The sequence below is a fragment of the Aphis gossypii genome, unplaced genomic scaffold (genome assembly GCF_020184175.1).
Source record: "Aphis gossypii isolate Hap1 unplaced genomic scaffold, ASM2018417v2 Contig00281_ERROPOS243947, whole genome shotgun sequence".
In the NCBI taxonomy this organism is placed as follows: domain Eukaryota; kingdom Metazoa; phylum Arthropoda; class Insecta; order Hemiptera; family Aphididae; genus Aphis; species Aphis gossypii.
In genome coordinates this window covers 32877-58900 of record NW_026083053.1, presented here as the reverse complement: position 1 = coordinate 58900, position 26024 = coordinate 32877, and the positions used below count along the sequence as shown (strand labels likewise).

At 30.7% G+C, this 26024-nt stretch overlaps 3 protein-coding genes across 3 annotated transcripts; 2 read left to right on the top strand and 1 right to left on the bottom strand.

Moving 5' to 3' along the window:
- Positions 1-453: 453 nt before the first annotated feature.
- LOC126553618 (uncharacterized) lies at positions 454-2685 on the top strand. Its single transcript, XM_050208763.1, has 2 exons — positions 454-1047; positions 1274-2685. The coding sequence occupies exons 1-2, from the start codon at positions 862-864 to the stop codon at positions 1652-1654; spliced, it is 567 nt and encodes a 188-aa protein (XP_050064720.1). The 5' UTR covers positions 454-861; the 3' UTR covers positions 1655-2685.
- Positions 2686-4302: 1617 nt separating this feature from the next.
- On the top strand, positions 4303-6260 carry LOC126553623 (uncharacterized protein DDB_G0283697-like). Its single transcript, XM_050208767.1, has 2 exons — positions 4303-4612; positions 5965-6260. Exons 1-2 carry the CDS (start codon positions 4303-4305, stop codon positions 6258-6260), a joined length of 606 nt encoding a protein of 201 aa, XP_050064724.1.
- Positions 6261-20233: 13973 nt separating this feature from the next.
- LOC126553622 (uncharacterized) lies at positions 20234-21986 on the bottom strand. Its single transcript, XM_050208766.1, has 5 exons — positions 21572-21986; positions 21134-21292; positions 20870-21085; positions 20414-20709; positions 20234-20347 (listed from the first exon to the last, which is right to left on the bottom strand). Exons 1-5 carry the CDS (start codon positions 21984-21986, stop codon positions 20234-20236), a joined length of 1200 nt encoding a protein of 399 aa, XP_050064723.1.
- Between the last annotated feature and the right edge of the window lie 4038 nt (positions 21987-26024).

Here is a 26024-nt window from a genome sequence, read left to right as displayed (position 1 = left end):
TGATAGCTTTGGTACATCTGCCGTTGCTGGTCTTCGGGCTCCCTTATTATATTGTGGTGTGTCTCTTGTTTACGTCGAGTTGTCGCCTTCTGGGTGAAACCAGGTGTCCTTGTAGTTGTTGTTGCAAATTCGGACACGAATTTGATAATGTGCAATAACATCTCAAATGCACCATTAGTGCACTATAATTATTGGTGCGCTTACTATCCCGACACGTGTCATGGCATCCACATCACCCTCGACCCGAGGCATGGTCATACTAACTTAGCCTTGATATCTCGTAGATATCTTATGGATATCTCATAGCCCATAACAATAAATACAAGTAGGTATAGCGTATGAGATTATAAATTAGTATTACCGAAATATATATCAAATAATTTTTGCCTTTTGGTTAATATTATCATTATTCATTTATTTTATAATATAATATTATTATGGTACTAACTACTAATTAATGACAAATATTGAAATATGAAATATTTAAAAACAGCCTATACGGGCATAATCATGGACTTATAATCTATTATTAGTCTATACTCTATGGGCATCATATACAATTGACAAATGATAAGTAAGAAGTATAAATTATATTGGAAAATTGACATTGTTATTAAACTATAATTTTAATTTGTGATTAGTCTATTTTCGCCTCTCGTCGATTGTCTATTTCTCGCCAGAGTATAGCTTACTAAATAGTCAATACTTAGCAGGAGTAGTTAGTAGTCACTTGTCGGTAAGGTTTACTGTTCTGTGTTCAATTGAAGTTAAATCTTAAATCTTTCAATCTTTGAAATAATAAAATACCTATTACCTAATAGTTAATACAATAAAATCGTATATACTCATCAACTTATAACTATGTCAATCAATAATGATGTTCAAATTGAAAAGTGGTCATGTATAAACTCTTTTTTTCAACAGCTTTTCGATGTTAAAACTAAAAGTGAGACTGGTCTTTCATTTAAATGCTTATTATGTTTACCTAAACTGAAAATTGTATCTGCTTCTCAATCATCTAATGCAAACCTTAGAACTCATATTAAGGTACGTAACCATGGTTAATATAATTATTTTTACATTTAATTTTAAGGTAAAGTCTACAGACGGGTGTTTAACATAATATTATAATACATAAAAATATTAATTAATCAATGAATGTAATTTTTTGACTACACTTTATTAATTGAGAAAAATAATCTTATTATGACATTATGTTAATAATTGAACTTTAGGTAGGTACCTAAATTAATTGTATTTTATTTTTTTTTAGCTTATGCATTCTCATCGTTTGAATGATTTCAATGAAGCATTTAAAAAAAGAAATTGTGATGACATTAGTACTTCAAAACATTCCAAGCAATTAAAACTCACTGAAGTTGGACACAATTCTATTAAATTAACCCAAACTGAGTTCAATAATGCAAATTTAAAACTTATTATCAACACAGTATCACCATTTTCCCTTATAGAACACCCAGCTTTCATTAATTATTGCAAAGTAACATTATCAAAAGTACCGGTATCTCGAAGAACATTAATGCGAAACGTAGAAATTCTATTCAACAGTTTAATTGAAGAATTAAAAATGGAGTTCAAAACTGTGCAATATGTTTGTTTAACAGCAGATTGTTGGACAGTTTTTCATAGGTAAGTTAAATACATTTTTAGATTTTACCTCCTTAATTAATTATTTATATTAATTATATTATATTTTAATACTATTTACTATTTAGTTATTTAATTAGCTCCTATACAATATTATCTGTAATATTCTATATATGACATATTATAAATGTGTGTACTGTCGTATATTGTAGACAGTCGTCCAAATTATTACTTAATATGTATAAAGAACAATATTTTTAAATAAAACACGGGAGATGCCGGTGAAGCAAAATGTGCTGAGGCGACAAGACAAATTTCGTATATAAGACCGCCGTACGCACGGGCAGGGGGAGTCCCGCTGTCGCTGAGTGAGTCGGCGGGAGTGTAGGTACGACGATCGCACGTGTGAAACGGCGGTTATAGTACGGACTAAATTAATAGAATTTTTGATTGTTTATTTTATGTTTTTGAGTTTAATAAAAAAGTGTTTCCGACCAGGACAACCCGAGTTGGATATCATTTAAGTCTTCCTTGCGTTCCTACCTTTATATGGGAAACAGCGCCGAGATATACGTACCACGGGTATAAGTAATTTTCGAATCATTTCCACTGTAAAGGAGCGAAGAATCGACAAGCGCACACCATCGTACCTCGTTAGTTAACTGTGCCATTCTAATTCATTTTAGAGAGTGTCATTAACTAAAGAGTACGAGGGTAAGGCATAGTTGATTTACCGCAAACCCATCGTACCTCCCTAGTTAACAGTGCCATTCTAATTCATTTTAGAGAGTGTCATTAACTAGAGAATACGGGGGTAAAACTTACCTAGTTGGTTATACCGCGTATACTGAAATACCGGTATACCACAAAGTGGCGCCCAACGGGGTTTTTATCCACGGTCGGAGACAATTTTTTTGTGCGTGTGCCCTGGTACCTCAACCTTGGCAAGTTTATTTTTTCGAAGTGTATATGTACGAGAAGTACAACAATTTTACGTGTGGTCTGGATTCACACCCAATTTTTTTTTTGGTACAAGTGAAGTACGACAATTGTGTACGTTTTGGTAGAAACCCTGAACGCGATTTTGTGTGTTTGTACGTATACCGTGTGGGTAAACAATACACGCTCGATTTTTGTCTGCCGACAAACAACGCTTGTGCTACGTGAGTACAACTTTGCGAACCGTCTACAGTCAATACGACGTATACGTCAGGGAGCAACTATTTGTAATATACATAGATATTAATATTAGGATTGTAGACTAGATTTTTTTTTTAGACAGGATTTTTTTTTTCATAATAGATGACCGCAAAAATTTAAATTTAAATAAATTAAATTAAATAGTTAGTTTTAAGTATAAGTTAAGTAAATTAATTTTATTATGATATGAATGACGAACATCTTATAGCTTTTGGGGAAAAAAATTACAAAATTAACAGATATCTATTTACAAAAGAAATCAAATCTCATTGAAGCATGCAAATCTAAACAATTAAAAAGTGTAGGAACCGTAGATAACCTAAGGGCTAGATTATCTAAATATTATAAGGGATAATAGAATTAGACGACATAAAAGAAACCTTAAGCGAGCCACAAAAACACCAAGTTCAAAAAAATTCAATAACAGATAGAATTGATATTAATGAATTACTTATAAAAAGCAATTTAAGTGATTCAAGTCCGTAAACAAGTAATAGCGCTAATAATAAATCAAAACAACTGCTAACGACCTTTTAAAAATATCTAACATATTAGGAAATAACGCAAATAAATTAATAACTCAGGCAGATAAATGTTTAAACACTAGTAATAATTATACCAAAATAATTTAGAACAAGACCCTGATAACAAATATAAAACACTTAATAAACTTAGATCATCCGAAACAACAAAAAGAGAACATATATACGAAGATATTGAAAGTGCAAATAAAACAGAATCAAATTTAAATACTACATTTTTTAGTAACTCAAAATCTGTAACAGAAAACACCCCGAAAAACTACATATAGTAAATAAAAATCAAAACACAAAATGGAAAAAATGATAATTAAACCAGACAGCTTTTCCGGACAAGGGGACATTAAAACATTTATTTTACAATATGAAAAAGCAGCACAAATAAACAATTGGGACGACAATGAAAAAATAAAATTTTTATCAATATTTTTAAAAGACACAGCTAATAAATTTCTACAAAACTTGGAAAACAAAGGACGGAACTGGTCATGGGAAAATTTAAAAAGTGAATTTATTAACGAATTTCAACCTATAGGATACTCCATAATTTTAAAGGACAAATTAGAAAATAGGAAACAAAACGATTTAGAGTCAATTTCTAGTTTTATTACAGAAATAGAATACTTATGTAGTCAAGTAGACAAAGATATGAAAGAGGAAGATATTTGTGTTTATATACTTAAAGGCATAAGAGAACCTATATTACACGCAATTTCGCTTCACGACAACAGTAATTTAAAAAAGTTAAAAGAAAATTTGAAAAAATACGAACTAATGCAATTTAGAATTAATTCAAGAACCTCAGGACTTAACGAATATACGGCAATATTAAACAAACAAGTTATGCAATTGAATACCGAAACTAGAGACAGTAACCAAGAAATTAAACGTTAAATACAAAATTAGAAGAAATAGACAGTTATATAAGAATAAAATTGATAAATTATGCACCGAAATGAGTAATTTGAAAAAATATGACAAGACAGTAAATTTTGAAGATAGATCACGCAACAGAGATAAAAGTCCATATTCAGGCAATTCAAATTATAAAGGTTGGAACAATTATAGAGAAAATAGTCCTTACCCTGATAGGTATAACAATAATAAATACAGAGATAATAGTAAAGATACATACGATAATAAAGGATACAGAGAGAACAGTAGAGAGAGGGATAGGTTTTATTCAAGAGAGAGGAAAAACTCTTACGACAGGTCTAAAAATAGAAGCAAAGATCGTGGAAATAATTCAAATACCAAACAATACAGTAAGGAAAACAGTAGAGAAAGATACTCGAGATCTACAACGCCAGAGAAATATAATATAACATGTTACAAATGCAACAAAAAAGGACACTATGCAAATGACTGCCATTTTTCAAAAAACGAATAGTACCCGAGTTAAATGAAAAATCGGAATATCTAACTAGGGAAACAAATAATATTAATACTAATCCCGACACCTCAATTTAATAAAGATAGGCAAACTGAAAAAATAATTATATACAATATGTAGAAAACTGGTACAAATCATTAAATTCAAATAAATTAATAAATAAAGAAGTATACAACGAAGACGAAAAAATTATAGAAAACACCGTAAGAATAAGTAGTTTGAACCCACTAAATGAATTTCAAAAATTCCTACTCAGCAATAATAATAGAACCAACTTCCTATGCGATTATAGTGAACAAATAGTAGATATTTTTTCATTACCTAATGATATCGCAATCGGTCATTGCATAAGCCAATGCCTTACTATGTCAAAAGGAATCGCATTACAATTTAGAAATAAATTCAATAACGTGCAAAATTTAATAGCCCAACAGAAAAAGACTACCGAAATTGCTTACTTGAAAAACGGAAGACAATGGATTCTATTACTCATAACAAAAAATAAGTATTACGATAAATCAGCGTATTCTAACATTTTTAACACACTAATTAATACTAGAGAATTTTGCATAGAAAATAATATTACTACTTTAGCACTACCAAAAATTTGCACTAGACAAGATAAAAAAGATTGGAAGGTTATTTCTACCATGATAAAATTTATTTTTCAAGACTCACAAATAAAAATTTTAATACCTATGCCTATTACCAGGGAATTACGACAAAAAACAAAATAAATACTTACAGAACAATGACCCAAAAATCAATGACTTCACGTTAGGGAAAAACTTCAATAACATAATCAACAATAAATTAAAGGCTGAAATCGAACAAATTGCAGGTTCATTATAAAATCTGAAAACGTACCCGCAGACGGTGACTGTGGTGCACATGCACTACGTATATGCTTAAAACAACATGGCATACATAGAAAGACGGTAGAAATACTAAACATGCTCGGAATTCCTAATTGCAAATCGGGTTACTATCTCAAAGATGACGATCTAGCGTTTATATGTGATCAATTTAATTTCAACCTATATATAATACATGAAAATTCCGAATACACAAATGCTATAATTTACTGGAAATTAAATAGGAAAAACATAGGGATATTCAATAAAAATTATCATTGGACACCAGGAATAATCACAGAAACATATAACCCGCGTTAATTCAATAACACAATAATAAATACGGTCTTTCCGGATTTTAATACCATAGAAAAAAATGTAGATAATTTCTTACACGAATGTTACGATCACTTAAAATTATCACAACAAAATCCCATTACAAAAAACAATAGTGACAACAATTTAAAAAACGACACGTCAACTATATGGTACTTACAATTTTGCCAGAACTGCGAATATTTGTCCACGTCTCAGGATATACGAGATGACCATGATGACAAGGAACAGTTTTGGAGTGAAGGAGGAAACATTATGTTTTGTGAAATATGCGGAAACTACGTAAGAGAATATCGGAACCGGCCTATACAAGAAGACGAAAAATCATAGAAACAAAAGACCAGCTAATTCAACACAAAAATGAAAATAAAATCAATACAAATAATATAAGCATAGATTCAGATACAGAACGAAAACAGAGAGTGTTATCAATAAAATAGAACTAGACGGTAACGAGAAAATGCAATAATAGATACAGGCTCAAATCTATCATGCATAGATTATTCCCTAATAAAAAATAAACAACACATTAATCCCAAAGAACAAATAATAATAACGGGCGCAGATAATAATGAACTAATACAAATTGGTACAACTAAATTAATTATTACAATCAACTCACTCCGATATCAAATTAAAGTGTATGTTATTAAAGGACTAAATTGCAAAATTCTATTAGGAAACGATTTTAACATTAAATATAACTTAAAAATCGATTTTAAAAATAAAAATATACAAATTGGAAATAATATTATAAAAATGGACGAAATATGGTACAAACATAATGAAAATCACAATATAAATCTCCATACGACAAGAAGCTTCACGAGTAATACATTAAATAACAAACATAAGGTAAAATTAAATCCGATGACAATATTTCTATTGCACCAAAATCAAAGGTAAATTAAAAATATACACAACAAGCGAAAACATACAAAACCAGTATGCTATAATGCCCACAGAACGCTTACCCAGAGAGAAACATTTGACACTACAAACCCAGATAATAGACAAATCTGACGAAGTAATTTTATACAATCATTCCAACGTATACAATAATATTTCAAAAGGAATGACAATAGCGACTATTTATGAATTAAACATATTAAATAATAAACACGAATCAAAGAAAATTAACCTAAACAATGAAACCACGACTAAAGAATACGACATAAAGGACGATCAAGGCACAATAATAAACATTTCTAAGGAACTAAATAATGATCAACGCAAAAAGGCAACAAAATTAGTAAATAAGTTTAGACATTTATTTACATCCGACCCATTAAATATAGGATGTGCAAACGTGGAACCATGCGAGATAAAATTAAAATCTGACAAACCTATATTCCATCCTCCATATAGAACACCCCCAATCCAAAGAGAAAAATTAAAAACAGTAATTAATAAAATGATAGAGGCGGGCATTGTCGAGCCAAGTCGAAGCAATTATGCGGCACCAGTATTTTTAATACCCAAAAAAGAAAAAGGTGAATACAGATTTTTAGTGGACTATAGGAAATTAAATAACGAGGCGATTACAAACGTCCACACAACGTGACAAACACCCTATACCTAGATCACAAGACCTATTTAGAAGCCTGGAAGGTGCAAAATATTACAGTACTATGGACCTCTGCCAGGGATATTTTCAAATACCAGTAAAAAAGGAAGACCAAAATAAAACGGCCTTTATCACGGATTTCGGACTAAATAATTTTAAACGAATCCCTCAAGGTTTCAAAAACCCAGGTCCAATTTTTCAAAGAGTTATCAATAATTTATTCAGTGACTTTTTATATAGAACAATGATAGCGTACTTGGACGACATATGTTGCTTCGGCAATGATTTCGAGGAAGCTTTAAGCAGACTAGAGGCAATATTTAAAAGACTGGACGAAGCAGGTTTAAAGTTAAAAACTAGCAAATGTGTAATATTAGGTACAGAATAGAATTATTAGGTCATAAATATCCGATAAAGGACTTACACCCGCTGGAGAAAAATATAAAGGCGATAACACATTTCCCGATACCAACAAAAATCAAAGACGTAAGAGCATTCATTGGATTAACAAGCTATTACCGGAAATACATTAAAAATTTTGCAAAAATCGCAACACCCCTAACTGACTTAACACAGAAGGAAAATAAATTTCATTGGAGTAGCTCCCAAGATAACGCGTTTAATGTATTAAAAAACGCCATCATAACAGCACCCGTACTAGCACATTTTGAGGACGGATAAAAAGTTTTTGTAACCACGGACGCATCACTTGAAGGGCTCTCGGGAATTTTAGAACAAAACGACAACAATGGAAAACGACACCCTATAGCATTTGCTTCAAGCAAAAAAAAGGGGGAGAAAGAAATTTTACTACCACAGAGTTAGAAATGTCAGCAGTTGTATTCGCAGTAAACTACTTTAAGGAATATTTATTAGGCAGAAAAGTAACAGTATTTAGTGACCATTCAAGTTTACAATATTACCAAACGATGAAAAATCCATCATCCCGTATAACAAAATTCATTTTTAAATTATTAGAATTTGATATTGAAATTAAACATCGCCCCGGCCTTTGGAACAAGCCGCTGACTGTTTATCACGGTATCCGGTAGACACGTTACAGGTAAAAAATATTTTCGAAACTAAAGAAAACGAAGAAACAAATTTCGACACATAAATATAGAAAAAATCAAAGAAAATCAATTAAATGACGAATTTTGCAAAGGCATCATATCTGCAATAAATGGAAACAATAATTCTAAATACAAAAGGAAAACTAGGCAATTCATAATAAAAACGATATGTTATTTTATAAAAATTGGTCACCAAATGGAACTAACATATTATTAGTAATACCAAAAAAACTAGTTAACGTAGTGTTAAAATCCTATCACGAATCAACGCTATCAGCACATTTCGGAATCACCAAAACAATAGCAAGATTAAAGAAGAAATATTACTGGCCAACAATGATAGTAGACACAAACAAATTCATAAAAACCTGTATGTCATGTCAACTTTCGAAAAACCAAAACGGTAAAAAACCAGGCTTATTACAACCTATTCCATTAATCGACAACAAACCCATAACAAGACTGTGTTTCGATTATTTAGGCCCCCTACCAACTTCAAAAGGTAAAAAATATTTAATAGTAGCAACATGCAATGCAACCAAAATGGCTTTCGCAAAAGCTGTCAAAAACGCAGATGCAGTAGCAACAATCGACTTTTTATTAGATATAATAACCACTTACGGCACCCCAAAATATCTTGCAAGCGACAGAGGTACACATTTTAAAAACATTGAAGTAAAAAACATTTGCGAAAAATTAGGAATAACTCAAATCTTTTCTACTTCATACCACCCACAAAGCAATGGAATGACCGAACTGATGAATAAAATTATATGTAACGCCCTAACACATTACGTTGACAATAATCAAAAAAACTGGGCGCTTTATTACAAAATGGTAGTTTTCGCATACAACACACACCCGCACGCAAGATTAGGTTACTCGCCATTCTACTTAATGTATGGAACAGAGGCAACGCAACCTTTAGACAACAAAATTTACCCACTCGAAACAGACTACAATAGAATTGAAGCAATAACACAATTACAAAAAGTTAGACAAGAATTACCAAAATTAATAGAAGCAGAACAATCAAGCAAAAGAAACAATACGATAAGAGTCACAAGGAGGTAGAATACCAACCCGGCCAAAAGGTTTTAGTAAAAATAAAATTTCAAAAACAAGGAGAAACAAAAAAATTAGCATACAAATACAGAGGCCCATTTGAAATTTTAGAAAAACTCTCTTATAATTCTTTTTAATCATATAGGTAATTACAAAAATAATAATTTAGGACTTAGAAATAATGTCTCTACAGAAATCACAAACAAATGTGTCCAATCTTCAACTCCTCCGCATAATTCATGACACCATTTTGCACACCCAATACACCTAGCCCAGTTTTCTTCCCTTTTGCTTCCAGTGTTATATGGTTCAGTACAGTATATACACTCATCTGTGTCTTCTTTGTCATAAGGTATTATAATATTTTTGTTTATTACCTTAGTTGTATTACTATTACATTTTTGTTTTTCCTTTTGAGGGTTATCAAATAATTTTCTAGATGTTTTCTTTTTTGAATTATTACTTTCTTTTCTATTTGTTAAACTTGGACTTTCTAATTTTTTTTTTATAAGGACTATCAGTTATAATTGCAGTTTTTCCTCTGCGTATATTCCGTGTACCTTACTTCTAGTAGCATGAGGAATCCTTAAAATATCTTTGGGAGAAACTGAAAAGCACGATGTTAAAACAATTGCACTAGCTTCAAGTGTAGTTTTATCAGTTAAACTTGTTTCATCCAGCAACAATGGATTTTCATCATAAATAAATTGGTTAATCGCAACAATTGTAACAGGTGACAATGGAGTTTCAATAGGTTCATAGTTAGTAGATTGATCAACTGTATTTCTAATGTTAAGTAACAATGTAGTATCTTCAGTCAAAATTTGGTCAATTGTGGTGTCAGATGAATCAGGTAAATATTGTGTTTCTGTGGTAGAAGCTGCCATAAAATCAAAATCAGAATATACATCTGGGTTATAAGGGATAATACCAGCTCTTCTAAATCCTGAAACAGCATTACTTATTGTTGCTGATTTATTATAAGCTAATTAGCTATGTTTTGCTCATATGACGTCCTTTTATATTTATACAACAGGTACGCCTCTGCGCTAATATTTAAGGAAATAAATATGTGTATAAAAAAAATAATTTAAAATAATATAATATAATAATGTACATTAAAAATTAATAAATTAGCCCTACTGGCTCAACAATAAAAAAATATGTATACAAAGATATACTTGGCCTATGTCAGCTCAATAATAATAATTATAATAATAAGAATGAGTAACCTGTAACTCAAGAGTATAAAATATAAAAAACCCTGATGGCTCGGCAAATATAATAATACAATTAGCCCTGCTGGCTCAACAAATACAATAATACAAAATTTTTTCTAAGCTGGCTATACAAGTATCACAATATAAAATTTTGCCTACGCTGGCTATATAAGTACAATAATATGATATAAAACTAGCCAAAGCTGGCTATACACGGTAACAATATAATTGGCCTAAGCTGGCACAATACAACAATAATATTAAAAAACTACAAACAGTAATAAATATAATAAGTATAATAAGTATAATAAGGCTCGTCAGCCTGTTACCTGGGAACTGGTGTTCGTTGGCGGCTTCAAACCGTCTACCGTCTCAGGGTGCCCACACTTGTACAATAGAAAGAATACAATATAATAAGATGTGCGACAACCCCGAGAACGTGTGACCAACGAGCCACCAGTTCAACGAATAACTCAAATACAACTTGACACAAAAACAATAACTTGGAGATCACGTGGTTCTGTGAATACGTGTGGTTTGACAGCCCTGATGGGGAATAATAATTAATATTCTTATATAATACAATGGTGATACATACAGAACCGTTGATACTTGATACTAGTATTGAAATATACAAACTGCAAAAAATGAACGACAGAAAAACCAAACAATGAACGTAACGTGAATGAAATATGATGCAAAAAAAGGACCACTGGCTGGGACTTATGACCATGCAGCTCGAGAGGCAGAAAAAGAAGAAAGAACGAAACATAATAAAATTGTGTTTTTTGCCAAACTTTTACATGAAAAAATATAACGACCAATGAACGAATCGCATACTACTGCAGTACCACCTTTGACACAAATAAAGCTATACACCGACTTTCGGTGGCACTGGAAATATTATATAATATATAAAACAAACATCGAATAATAAATAATTTAAGTTTGAGAACACAAAAAAAATACCACAAATACAATATCGATACAGCTACGCACGCCGCTCCCCATCAGCCTGATAAGAGCATATCACTGGTATCACAACTAACAGGAAGACAACGTGCGCGGCCGAAAAACAACATCTTTTTCGCGCTGCTCAATGGCGCGAACAAGCTAAACCAAAAAGCTTTCCAATTTCATGAATAGTTATAACACGCCCTGGATAATTAACTAAGTATAAATTGACTTCCTGGCTGTAATATGTACTAAGAGGACGCATGAAGCTTATATCAAGAGGTTGCAATTTATGTGTCGTGTGAGGTGAAAAGCATAAAATTGTAACATGGTTTTTTTTTTGCAATATCAATTACCGGTATATTTTTCACATGTGTTGAATGTCCATCTAAAAGAAGTAGTACAGGATTTGAGCTGGTTGGATTAGTGTGTTTGATAAAGTGATGCATCCATTCTACAAAAATCCATCCAGATGGATGAGCTACATCATAAGAGGAAGGAAGTGCCTTATCTAAAAATGATGGTAAAAATCGCTTTCTTGGAAAAATTAAAAGTGGTGGAACATAATGTCCAGAAGCCGAAAAACAAATAGTGGTGGCTGTTACATTTTGCCCTCTTTCAGCAGAAGAAAGTTTTCCAACTTGTTTTCTTCCTTTGGTTGCAATAATTTTCCCCTGACTTTTAGCAATACAAGAGAGCCCTGTTCCATCTACATTATAAATGCGGTCTAGTCCAAAATTGTGTTTTTGAATACATTCGATTAGTAAGTTATAAAATGATTGAACAACAGGTTTGTTAAAACCCATAGCTTTAGCTGCTGATGTTGGCTCTGGAGCTCTAATTAACAGTTCTGGATGTCGGTACAAAAACCCTTTTACCCAATCTTGACCTTTTAAAAATAATTTAAATTAATAAAAAATAGTTCAACAAACTTCAGGTTTAAAATCTATCATTGTTAGGCCAAACATTCTACTTTCCATTTCTTTAATATATTCCACTAACTCTGATTCTTAGCTTTCATTAAGAACTGGCTTAAATCTGCTTAACTTTTTTATACCTGAATAATAATAAAATAATTATTAATTAGTTTAAGTTATATATATGAAAATACCTGTTATTTTATTATACTGAGTGCATAAATCTTATCCATTGTTGGTAAAAATTAAAAATTAAATTTTTATATAAAACAAAATAATTAGGTATCTGATGATGAAATATTAAAGTAAGTTTAAAATAAGTAGGTGCTAAACGATAAAGAAAAGGTTTTATAAATATTATATAGGAACTAAAAACATATTTATTAAAATTAAAATGTATTATTAAGTACCTATTATTTAATAATTCAAAACGGGAAGCCGTAATTGTCCGGGAATTAATTGTTCGGAATTATAATAATCCGGAAAATAAAATGTCTGGAACGTTATATCTCTGAATGTAAAATATCGGGACGTAGAACTCCGGACTGTAATATTACGGAAAGTAAAAGTACGGAATAGTAAAAGTCCGGAAAGTTAAAAATTCGGATTGTAAAAATCCGGACTATAAAAATTACGGACTGTAAATGCCCGGACTGTAAATTTCCGGAATTTAAGATTACGGACTATAAAACTACGGACTGTAATGTCTCGGAACATAAAATTCCGGACTGCAAAATCCGGAAACCAATGATTCTCAACATTTATGCCGTAACATGCACTAATATAGTCACTATAAAAAGGTTACAACTTACAAATACGAGTATTAAAATATAATTATTAATTCGTTAAAATCATATATTATATTGAAGTATATACCTACCCTACCTATATACCTAACCTGTAATAAATAAATATTATTTATTTATAACAAATTTAAAACTATCAACCTTTTGTAAGACCGTAGTCGTGCCCTATCATTCATTTTTAGTAAATTTGAGCGAATATTGACATGTATATGTCTTATGGCTGGGGGTCATTCTGTTAATTTGTGCGACACCAAGAATGTTACCATTTGAGACGGCGATTGTTTATAGCAACTGGTTGTTATAGCAACCGGTTGCTATGTAAAAATGTATAAAAAAAAAATATTTATTATTATATTATTAGTTTAATCTAACTATTTTTAACTATTTTTTATTTTTTTTATTTTTACTATTTTTAATTTTTTTTTTATTCTAATACCAAATTGACATTGACATTCTTATGTCAACTATATTCAGTAGAAACAAGACATATACATGTACCGATGTATCTGCATGTAGTGTAGATTCTCTTTAGTTTTTTTTTTTTATCTGACTCTATTTATTGTTATGGCTATCACATATTATTTTATTGCATTCAAATTTAACACATCCATTATAGTGACCTACTCTCCACCAGTCCACTACTACCAGTGTCGTATGTATTAAAAATAATTTCAGGGGGGGTTAAAAAAATATTTCCATTCTTAAATTCCAATTAATTATACAAACAAAATCAATGTCCGTACCAACCATCAATTCGGGAGATGTTTGAACCCCTAATGGCCCTAACTCCCCTCTGTATACATCACTGATCACTACTACTATATAGCAGAGCGATATCCACTTTCCCACCCTTTTTTTATATTAATTTTAATAGTTAAATTTTAAATTGTAATATTTTTGACTAATAATTTTTTAAATTATTGACTATTGAATTTTTAGTTTTGTGTGACACTACCAATTGTCATACTATGAAAAGTAGATTGCGATTAAATTATTCGGTATTTATTACCTGCGTAGTATACGTTAGTGGCGTAACTGAGGGCCCGCAGACCCCGCGTGGCTGGGGGAACCACTGTAATTTGGGGCTTTTGGTTAAAGTATAAATTTAATTTCCGTGAATAAATATTTCTATTTTTTATCATATGATAACAAAATTTAATTAAGAAAGTGATTTACCTATATCAGATTAATGTTTTATAACTAATATAGGTACCTACTTAAACAATATTTTAGGGGCCCACAATTTTTTTTATTACCTACACCACGGTATACGTATAATAATATAATATCTTGTAGTTAGTTTGATTTTGTAGTTGGTTGTTTAATAATAAATTAATAACAATACTATTAAGAGGAAACATTTTACAATCGATTATGGTAAATTCAATAAAAATTTTCTTGAAAAATCCAATAAAATAATTAATTTTCTTCCAAGATTCTGATTAAACCAAATCGACTATTAAATAAATTATAAATTTATTTAATTTAATTTAATAAATTATTATGTCAAATATTGGCACGATCACAACAAAAGAGAATAACGTATTGACAGTCGTAGTAGTCACCAAATCCAAATATAAATAATTTAATTAATAAAATCTAAGCCAGGTATTATAATTAATATCAGACATTGATTATAAATAGTACTATATTTTATATCAATGGTACCTTGTATTACTTTCCAACTAAGAGGTATTATTAAAAATATAATACGAATAGGTATCGTACTTCATGGATATATTTATCAATTTTCGGAAATTTTGAAATCATAATCAATGTTATATATTTATTAATTATTTTTATTTCTCTATTACCTATCTGGGCACCTGGCTACCTTACCTATCTTAAAAGGTTATAGACGTATTAGACTTTAGTTCACTAGTTCACACATATCCGTCTACTTGTCAAGACGTACTAAATTAAAATTTTGTGTTTCACGTAATCAAGTTATGAATAACAATTGTTTTTTTTTGTAATTATTTTTATTTGATTATTGTGTAACTGAGTGTAGTAATTGTTTTGAAGCTGTTGTTCATCCTACATTTTGTAAGTACCTACCTATATATTTTTTCGTTATAATATTCATAATAGGTACCTATTTATATATAAAATAAATTATTTATATATTTTATTATAAATAACAAAAATCATTCAATTCTTAATTTTGAAAAGCCAGTGGGCAGTAAGTGCACCCCTTCCCGGTGCCTATGTCTCAGTCAATGTTTTTCTTTAAATTCTATGTTAGGTACATTAAATTTAACCTAATTGTTATAAGAATGTGCCATGTAGATTTGCTCTGTGACGCTTGTTTTCGTCATTTAAAATATTAAAATTAATCCAGCATTCATCATATGACGATAACGGTTATTTTGCCAAGATAACAAAATCAGACGTAAATCATATTCTGCTACAAATTATTTTTTAGTTGTAATGGATGTCAGGTTGTATAACAAGAAAATAATTTTTCTCACTTTAAAAACCATATAAACCATATACCTAGTAATTATTGTAACAAAATGTCCATTTAATTGACTAATTATCTTAATTTAATCATATTTTCTTATTTTCCTAAATCAAATTTATAGATGATTTTTTTAGATCAACCGAATCTATAAATGTAGTTTGATTCTTCGCTCTACTCAATAGTGATTAAAGATAATAATTAGGTAGATATGTTTTTAGTAGATCTACCGTACTAAATAAATTTGTTATGTTTTTGTTTTTGTGAAATTAAAATTATCTATTTTGATAGCTAAACATTTGAATTCAAGTTAATAAATTTGGGTATTAGTTAAATAACTTTAAAAAAAATAATTTTTTTTTTTTTGTAAAAATATTACTTGTTCTCTAAGAAATATTAGATTTATTTCTTGACATTGAATTTATACCCAAAAGTTTTAATTTAACATCATAATAAATTGATTTTGATATTCAATATACTCGCTACAAATTATGTTTTGAGCAGATTTAATAATATTTTATTAGGTAGTTGTATACTATATTTTATTTTAAGAAATCATTTCTTACGTTAGCAAGAGTTATAAATTAATGGGTAATTTTAATCAATTTAATTTGGTTATTCAATTTATATTAAGTTTAAGAACTAATAATTTATTGTGGAATTTAAGAACTGATAAAATTAATATAAAATTTACTGTTAATCGTTTTAAGCGAAATAAGTATAAAACTATACAATACATCATATTTTTTAATATTTATGTATGATATAATAACATTACATAGGCAAGAATAAAGTACAATGCATGATACCTAATAATTAAATAAACATATTTCTGAAATATATATCTATTATATAAATGTGAAAATGAAAACCAATGTTAACCTTTGAGTGATATGTTCTTGGAAACTACTGAACCGATCGTTTTGATTTTTTTTTTAAATTGAAGAGCTCATTGCGGAAAAGGTTCTTACGGACGAAAAATTTGAAAAAGTTATTAGGTTGGTGATGAAATGAGATGGTGATGAAATTACACAGGCGCCATCTGTCCAGCAAATAGTAAACTAAATTATTTTTGGTAGTCAATGGCAACCATTTAAATAAAATAAATAATTTATTTAAAATGTTATAGCAAGGTTGTTTTTAATAATGCAAGCAAATAGACATACAAACTAAAATCGTTGTCATAGTAAAAAGAAATTAAAAATCTAGATATATAAAAATGGAGACAAAAATGTATAAGACAATGTATAACTGTCACTGCAGTTCAGCAAGAAAATAAACTATATTAATGTCGCTATTGATTATGATTGAATATAATAGTTACAGATCTGTTGTTATATTTTGTTAAAACCATATCAACAAAAAAAAGAATTAGCGAAATAAGTCAATGTCCACGGTAAATTTCAAATTCATAGCAATAGAATAACATAACAAGTTATACTAGTTTTTATTGTTTAACCAACAGGCAACAATACAAAACCACGAGATGGCACATTATTGTATTTTACCCACTGTAGTAAAAAAAAAAAAAATGATATAACTTTGAAACTTAAGTATTAGAAATTATAAAAACTTCTTATACACCATCTCGCGGGGTCCGCAATCCACCACGTGTGGATTGCCTACATGATAATATACTGCTCTCATAATCATAAGAGAGTATCACGGCAATGGTAAGCAGAATGACTATAATATTATGACTTGAGTAACTCACTGACTGATAACGTAGAGCCTGAACAATGATAGATCGATGCTTACAATTTACACGGTACATTCGTAAAATCGTATCACAAATTTAGTATGTAATAAGAAATCATTTTACAAAATTCGCATATTAAAGTGGTGCTTTCACAAGATTTTTGAGAATCAAAACAGTCAATGAAAATGTCTAAGTTTTGAACACCGTTAAACCGAATAGTAAATAACAAATTAATCAAAATTCGAATCATATTTTATAGAATTTGCATTTTTAACGGGCAACGAAGTGCACGGGGTCAGCTAGTATAATATATATATGTCAGCCTATTTAGCAAACGGCGTAACTCCAAAACACCAAATTTTACAGTAGAAGAAAAAAACGTTTAATTAATTCCTGTTAACTAATTTTGACTAAACAAATATTTTTTAGTATTACTTCATTAGTAGTTGATATTTAAGAAGTAATAGAATTAAATGTATGTTATAAATAACATTTTTTTGTGGACATACGTCTATTGCTTTTATAATAGTTACATTTTTGGAGATACGACCCATTCTATTTTTTGGACTTACGTCTGTTTCTACTAAAATGTCTTTTTTTTATAGTTAAGAATTATTTTATTTTATGATCTTCAAAAATAATATTGAGAACAATATAAGTTAATTTATATCTAAAAGATTATAAATTATATTATTATTACTTGATTTATTTTGAATTTGTATTTATTAGAAATTTTACAACTTCTTAACCTAAATAACAACAAATTATAAAGAATATTAATCAATATTGATAAACAGTATTACTATTAATAATCACAGTATAAAATATTAAAGTGTAATATAAAATAAATGTTAGTAAAGTATAGCATAATAAGTTCAACATTAGAAAGGAACATTAAATAATGTTTGGTATAGTGATAAAAGTAATAACCTTGATAATAATAACATTATACAAATTAAATAAAAGAAACTAAAAATAACAAACAAATAAAATATTTTTCCTTTTTAAATAAAATATCTAATGTTTATAACAAATTAAAATGATAATAATAATAGTAATCGTTTTGCCAAAATATCTTTACTCTTTAGGTAAATTATCAAAAAACGCATGATAGTCTTTTCCATAGTTAATTTTAGTTGTTGAAGATGCTCATATTTTTCTTTTTTTATCTTCAGTCTATCATTGTGTAATTGAGGTAGTTCATCAATTTAACTGCAATCTGTTTGCTGTTTTTAAGTTTAAGAGTATTCCAATCTTCTTCAGTAAATCTCAATTTATATTTGATTTGTCTGTCAGGTTCATATTTGATAGCTTTTAAATTTGTCACAATAGGATCTCCTTTCTTATTTCCAGGTCGAATGGATTTACAGAAAGTTATGGAAGAGAATGACTTAAAGAAATCATGTGTTAAATATTCTACTGTAAAGGACTTTTTATACAAGCTGATTTGCAAATTGAAATATAGTCTGCGGGTACATTTATTTCTGTTTCTTACTTTTCTTTCAATAGTAGAATGCATGCTATCAACCTCCATTTGTGTATGGCCACGTTGAAGGAACTTTTGTATTATAGTCACATTTGAGTTAATTGATAAGTTAAGTAATGCATTAGATAAAGTAGTGTTCCTATTTTGATAAGTACTGTATAGTATAATAGAATTCAAATTTCCAGTATTTGAGTTTATAACATATTTTTGTAAAAAATAAATTATAATAGAACTAAACTCATTGGAAGATAACCCGCCTTCAGTTTCATTCCATAGAAAACAGAATCCATTTTTTCTTTTCAAATCATAAATTGTAAAATTATGTACTATAAGTTTTGTTTTATAATAAAGTGAAGAAACATTTGATTTTGGACATACGAGGACAGATTGCAGATCCATAGTAAAGATTTCATTTTCTGACATTTTGTCCTTTTCTTTTTCCATCCTTGCCTCTTTTTTCATACTGTCATGTGTTTCTTTTTCTTCTTGAGATAAATTTCCTGTATCATAGGCTGTACAAATATCACAGGCATCTTTTTTAGGTTGAAACAATCCAATATTTTGTTCTTCTATAACTTTATCAAATACATAGCTGCTCATTGGTGTGGTTTTTTGAGTGGTGCAATAATCATTACAATAAAAATTATACAATTCAGTTTTTGAAGTCCAATTTGGTTCTAAGTATAATTTGGATGTACTAGCTCTACAATAATGGCTTTCTAATTTAGGCAAAGTGTTTAAAAATTTGTAAAGAAAACTTTTTTCTCTGATACAGTGGTTTTAGTACATCGTTGACTATTTGAAATGTTTAAAGCATTTTCTGTGGTGTTAAAATTATCATCAATATCATTATCAGAAGTTGAATTATTGCTGTCTTTATGACTGAGAATTTTTAAACAAACTTTTTCACTAATTCCAATCAGTGGCGGTTTTTGGAATTTTTTCTGGGGGGGGGTCTTTTAACATTATCTTATAATACATAATGACAAAAAAGTCTAATTACTCAAAAAAATTTAATTCTTACATAAACGAAAAAACATAACATAGCATTTTAGTTACAATACAAAATCAATTTTCGTTTTTTTTTTATTAATTCGTCCAAAACTTTCGTCAGCTGCTAATTTCAAATCTTTATGAATACACATCATAGCTAGACCATTTAATCTTTTCTGAAATATTAGTTAAATTATATTTAATATTTTAAAATATGAATTATGATTTCCTTAATTACTTACTTCTCCAATCGTGTTTCTCAAGTAGGTTTTGATTCTCTTAAGATTTGAAAAAGTACGTTCATTAGATGAAGTTGAAACTGGTAATGTGGCTAGTATTTGAAGCAGTTTGTATATATTAGGATAAATATCACTATTACAAAGTGATAAAGCTTGAAGTGCATTAGTTTGCTCTTCACTCAAATTTTTTAAACACCTTTGCCACAATTTGTATTCAGCCAATAAAATTGCAGGATTTCCATTTTCCAGATCATCTTGGTAATGATTGACTAATGTCATAAAATCATCATCTAATTCTTCTTTTGAAAAATGATGAAAAAGAGTTTAATGTAGTTTCGTGGTCAATAAATCTTTCTTTTAGTTCATTAGCAAATGACTCAATATATGGTATAAATACAGATACACGATAATATTCCTCTGCTGATGTTGTATTTATATTAACTCTTTGTGTCTGTCTACTTGACGTTCTTGGAATCTTTATTTCAACTTGAAAATTATCAGCAATCTTAGAGGCTTCTTTAAAAATTTTTTTAAATTTGTTTTCTGCATCATTTCTATAAGCTTGTATTTCCTGATATGTCTCATGAGCTAACTTCACAGCTAATCTTAAATCTATATTAATTTTTTGAAGCTGTTTCGATAACGGTAATCCAAATCCAAATCCTTTTGTTAAAACTATTAAAGAAATAATGAATTCTCCATTCAAAATTGAATTTCGTAGACACTCTGCTTTTCCACTTGTATCACTGTCTTCCCACGTTGAAATATCATCTAAAGACTCTATAACAAAACCATAGAGTTCTAAAAAATCATTTACTGAGTGATACCTTTCGATCCATCGAGTTTCACAACAACGCTTTAGTGTTTTTTTCGTGGGATTGTCTGAAGAATTTTCAATTTTTTGTGTAAGAACTGATTTTCTTTTTGGATACACAAAAAAATGCCGTGTTTTACTTATTACCCCTAGACAATTTCTTATAGGTTGGAGAGAACATGATTTAGATACGACAAGATTTAATAAGTGAGCAGAACAGTGTACATAAATGGCAGAAGGATACAATTTTTTTATGTGCGCTTGTACACCTTTATATCTACCCGACATTGCTGCTGCGCCATCATATCCTTGGCCACGAAGATATTTTAGCTCTACACCAAACTTACTAAGATTTTCTAAAATTAAATTTGCTAGTGCTTTTCCCGTAGTATCATTCGTTGGAATAAATTGTAGAAAATCTTCATGGAGTTCTAATTTGTCCAAGTCAACATATCTGACGCATAAAGAAACTTGTTCTACTCCGGAAATATCAGATGTCTCGTCAGCAAGTACTGCGAAACATTTTGCCTTATTTACCGATGCTACAACTTTACTGAGTAAAACCGAGTTGCAAGAATCTATGATGGCGTTTTGGCTCGTGTTACTTAGGTATTTTATTGTTTTTTCACTTTCTAAAACTGACCTTAATACATCGTCTCCCTGTGCTCTATAACGAATAATTTCACGAAAATTGCCTTGATTATTTCCTAGTGTATCATCAACATGTATACGTCCCCAGTCACGGTGTCCTTTTAAAGGCATATTTTGACGCCCACACAACATTATAGCTTCAATTATGGGTTTAATATTTTGTGTCGATTTTCTAAAACTTGTTTCATTCTTTCGGTTTGTATCATGTTGATAATAGACGTTTCGGGGTTTTTTAAGACGTTAAAAAAGTTGCTCGCATCGGATAAACATTGCTTGTGATATTCAAGGAAGAATGCTTATTAAAATTTTCAACTGCATGTTTCCAATCATCAAATTTTTTTAATACTAAGCTGCCTAATAATTGAGAATTTTTTCCACCTTCGTTTTTGGAAAATGCTACACACAAACTTACAATATGCACCATTTTCTACAGCCGAGTATGCCAACCAAGAAAATCGCATCAACCAAGAATACTGAAATTTAAGATTTTTTCCTTCTTTTCCTTTCCACAAATATAAGTTTTTGTTGGAAAGTTAAATTGAATGTCGGGTTTCCAGAGGTTATTTAAAACATTTAGTATATCGTTTTGATCAAGTTTTTTATTTTTGTAGAAAGATATATCAAATGGAGACGTAGAGATCAGTGCAGAAGAATCCAATTGTGATTTTTTAGGACTAATAGCCTTGAGTGACGCAAAACTATTCTGTACATTGGATCTAGCTTCAGGGTATTTACAAGTACCTTTGACAGAGGAAGCAAAGGCCAAAACCAGTTTTATTACACCAAGTGAGACTGGACAATTTGAGCGTATGGTATTCGGGTTAGTAAATGCACCTTATGAGTTTTCACGATTGATGCAAGGAGTTATGCAACATTTACAACGAAAAGTCGCAATGTGGTATCTAGACGATATCCTAATTCCTGCGAAAACTTTGAAGATATGCTAGGTCGACTGCGAAAGGTTTTTGATGCACTAAGGGCAGCCAACTTAACACTGAAGCTGGAGAAATGTTATTTCGGTTATGAAGAAGTCACCTATCTAGGATACAAGATATCAGCTGAGGGTATTACACCAGGATTGGACAAGACATCAGCTATCAGAGACATGAAGCAACCAGTTAACCAGCATGAGGTAAGGCGCTATTTGGGTTTGACTGGATTCTTTCGCAGATTTGTACCGCGCTATGCCGAGATAGCCAGACCACTGTCAGAACTTTTGAAGGATAGTGTACCATTCAAATGGACGGCAGAACAAGAACAAGCTTTCAATAAATTGAAGCACTGTTTAACCAGTAGTCCGGCTTTGCAACTATTCAATCCATCATCTTACACAGAACTTCATTGTGATGCCAGTCAAGTGGGCCTGAGTGGAATGTTGTTACAGCGGGGTGGAGGTGATAAGAAAATGCACCTTGTCCATGCGGTTTCAAAGAAAACGACAATTGCAGAGAAAAATTACCATGCGGGTAAATTAGAATTAATGGCTATAGTATGGAGTATAACGCGTCTGCGTCACTTGCTCATTGGAATTCCATTCACTGTCATCACTGATTGCCAAGCTATCGTGCATCTCAATACAAAAAGAACAGTCAATCCACAAGTGGCACGTTGGGCAAATCTGTTGAGTGAATATGAGTTCGAAGTAAGGCACCGACCAGGGATTAAAATGGCACACGCTGATGCATTATCGCGAGCACCAGTGGACACGCCAAACGACACCGAGCAGGAACTAGAAGGCTACGAGGTAATGTTGACAATGACCGTAGAGGAACATGTAATGGCCATGCAGAGAAGTGATGAGAAGTTACGGTACATCATTGATATCTTGACAAAAAGACCAGAGGAGTGTTCAGTGGCTGAGAATAGTATAATTAACCATTATGTCTTACGTGATGGTATATTATATCGAACAATCAAGGTACAAGGGAAGACACGTCAATTGTGGGTAGTCCCAGATGGGATGCGGAAAAAGTTTGGTGGTTCGCTGTCATGACTTATCTGGTCATTTTGCAATAGATAGGACGGTATCAAAGATAATGGAACGTTATTATTTTGCCCGTATGCGCAGGTACGTTCGATATCATATAAAATGCTGTCCAGAGTGTATGCTCAGCAAGGTACCAAAGGGACGCCAGCAAGGAGAACTTCATCCAATTCCACCAGGGAAGAGACCATTTGAAATCATTCATCTTGATCACATAGGACCATTCGTAAAGTCTACTTCAGGTAACAATCATATTTTGGTATTAGTTGACAACTTAACCAAATATGTGAAACTATATGCAGTACGTAGATGTGACACTGATTCAGTGCTGAAATGTTTAAAAAGTTTTGTATTGTTACATGGCCTACCAAAAGAATATTAGTGACAGAGGTACGGCGTTTTACTTCCAAACACTTTGAGACTTACTGTGAGTCAAATGGGATAAAACATACACTAATTTCAGTCAGACATCCACAGTCCAATGGACAAGTTGAGCGAGTGAATTCAACTTTGGTGCCAGTGCTCCAGGCGAACATGACAAATGAAAGGAATTGGGATAAGAGATTACCTGAGGTTGAAAGTCATTGAACAATTCACAAAACAAAACTGTTGGAGATACACCATTCCGTATATTATATGGCTACCATGCAAGCTTTCATGATGGAGTTCTACGGCACATAACAGTTGAAGAAAAATATGAAGATGTTACAAAATTACAAGAACAGGCACGAGCCAACATCGAAAAGGAACAAGTAAAGTGGAAAACAGATATGATCAGAAACATACAACACCAGTGAAGTTCAAGATAGGAGAAGTTGTGTTCCTACGACGACCAGCTATCCATACAGGAGAACCTACAAAGTTACAAGCAAAGTTTCGAGGACCCTTGATTATAAATAAGTACTACCTAATGATGTGTACCAAGTAGCAGATGTGACAGTGAAGGAGGGACGTCAGTATGTAACGACAGCTCATGCATCTCATCTTAAAGTGTATAGAATAGGAGCAGACTGTGACAATGTACCAAATCATATTCCTGACGAACACAAAGAAGTAACTGAAAGTGATGAAGTACAGTCACATGGAAATGAAAAGACTGAGACACAGGAAAGACTGATAACAAGACTGAAAAGGTCCCAGATCAATCAGCACCAAGAGTGAGAAAGAAAACCATCATGGTTGACGGACTATACTTATAAGACTTAATTATTAATGTATTACTAGTATCTATGTTAAGAATAATCTGTTTAATTTGTTAAAATCTTGAAAGTAATTGAATTAAGTTAGTTAAATCAGTTGGATTAAAATTATATTGTTATTAATATTTGTTTGAATTTTGAAGTAATTGAACCATTTTTGTTAAATCCAGTTGGATTAATATTCTAGTGTAATTAATATTTGTTGTTGATCTGTTCATACAGTCCATATTTGAGTTGTTCTATTAGTATTATGTGCAAACTAATTATGTTTAATAAGGAAGAGAAAGAGAGATCCCTTTTCAAATTGTATTTAAACGTATATATGTATAACAATACAGCGAGGACGCTGTAAGGCCAGGATGACCGAGTTGTTGGCACACTTCTAGTCGAGTGGCGGTCGACTAGAAGGTGAAGAGGGGACACAGTGTGTGCTCGAGCGTGGAGGTGTGAACGAGCGTGTTGCTACCACTAGCTCGGAGTCGAAAGTCGTAATGGGCTCTATTTTTTTTTTTTAGTGTTGTAAACTTTCTTTGCTTATGTTGATGGTTTCTCCGTCTCATTATTGTGTGACGAATTTGCCAATTAAGAGATTTGAAATTATCAGATGTTGATGTAGATTTGAAAAAATGTGTTAAAGGTTTTTGCTTTTTATATGACATACTTCAATCGAGTTTAACTCTAGTCTTAACCATAAAATATAGGTAATTTATAAGTAATCTTTTATAATTAAATATCGATCTAACAAAATATCTATGTACAATTATAAATAACAACCATTATACGGCGACTAATCATATTTGTGTATTATTCTATATACTAATTAGTGACGTAGCATGAGTTTCAACTTAATGTATACGTTAAAAATGGTAAGTCAAATATTTTTTATTTTAGGGGGCTTCGTTATTCTATTTTTAAAGGTTTAATTTTACACATACACAAGTTTTATATAATTTTAAAATCATAATA

What these genes read in the sequence shown, in the direction of transcription:
- LOC126553618 (XM_050208763.1), top strand. Translation starts at nt 862, where the DNA reads ATGTCAATCAATAATGATGTTCAAATTGAAAAGTGGTCATGTATAAAC. An exon ending in ACCTTAGAACTCATATTAAG is followed by an intron (nt 1,048 to 1,273) that starts GTACGTAACCAT and finishes ATTTTTTTTTAG; the next exon opens with CTTATGCATTCTCATCGTTT.
- LOC126553622 (XM_050208766.1), bottom strand. Translation starts at nt 21,986, where the DNA reads ATGCCTTTAAAAGGACACCGTGACTGGGGACGTATACATGTTGATGAT. An exon ending in TTTAATTTTAGAAAATCTTA is followed by an intron (nt 21,293 to 21,571) that starts GTAAGTTTGGTG and finishes AAAATTCTTCAG; the next exon opens with ACAATCCCACGAAAAAAACA. An exon ending in AAAGATTCCAAGAACGTCAA is followed by an intron (nt 20,710 to 20,869) that starts GTAGACAGACAC and finishes ATTTTTCAAAAG; the next exon opens with AAGAATTAGATGATGATTTT.
- LOC126553623 (XM_050208767.1), top strand. Translation starts at nt 4,303, where the DNA reads ATGAGTAATTTGAAAAAATATGACAAGACAGTAAATTTTGAAGATAGA. An exon ending in TTCAAATACCAAACAATACA is followed by an intron (nt 4,613 to 5,964) that starts GTAAGGAAAACA and finishes TTAATACCATAG; the next exon opens with AAAAAAATGTAGATAATTTC.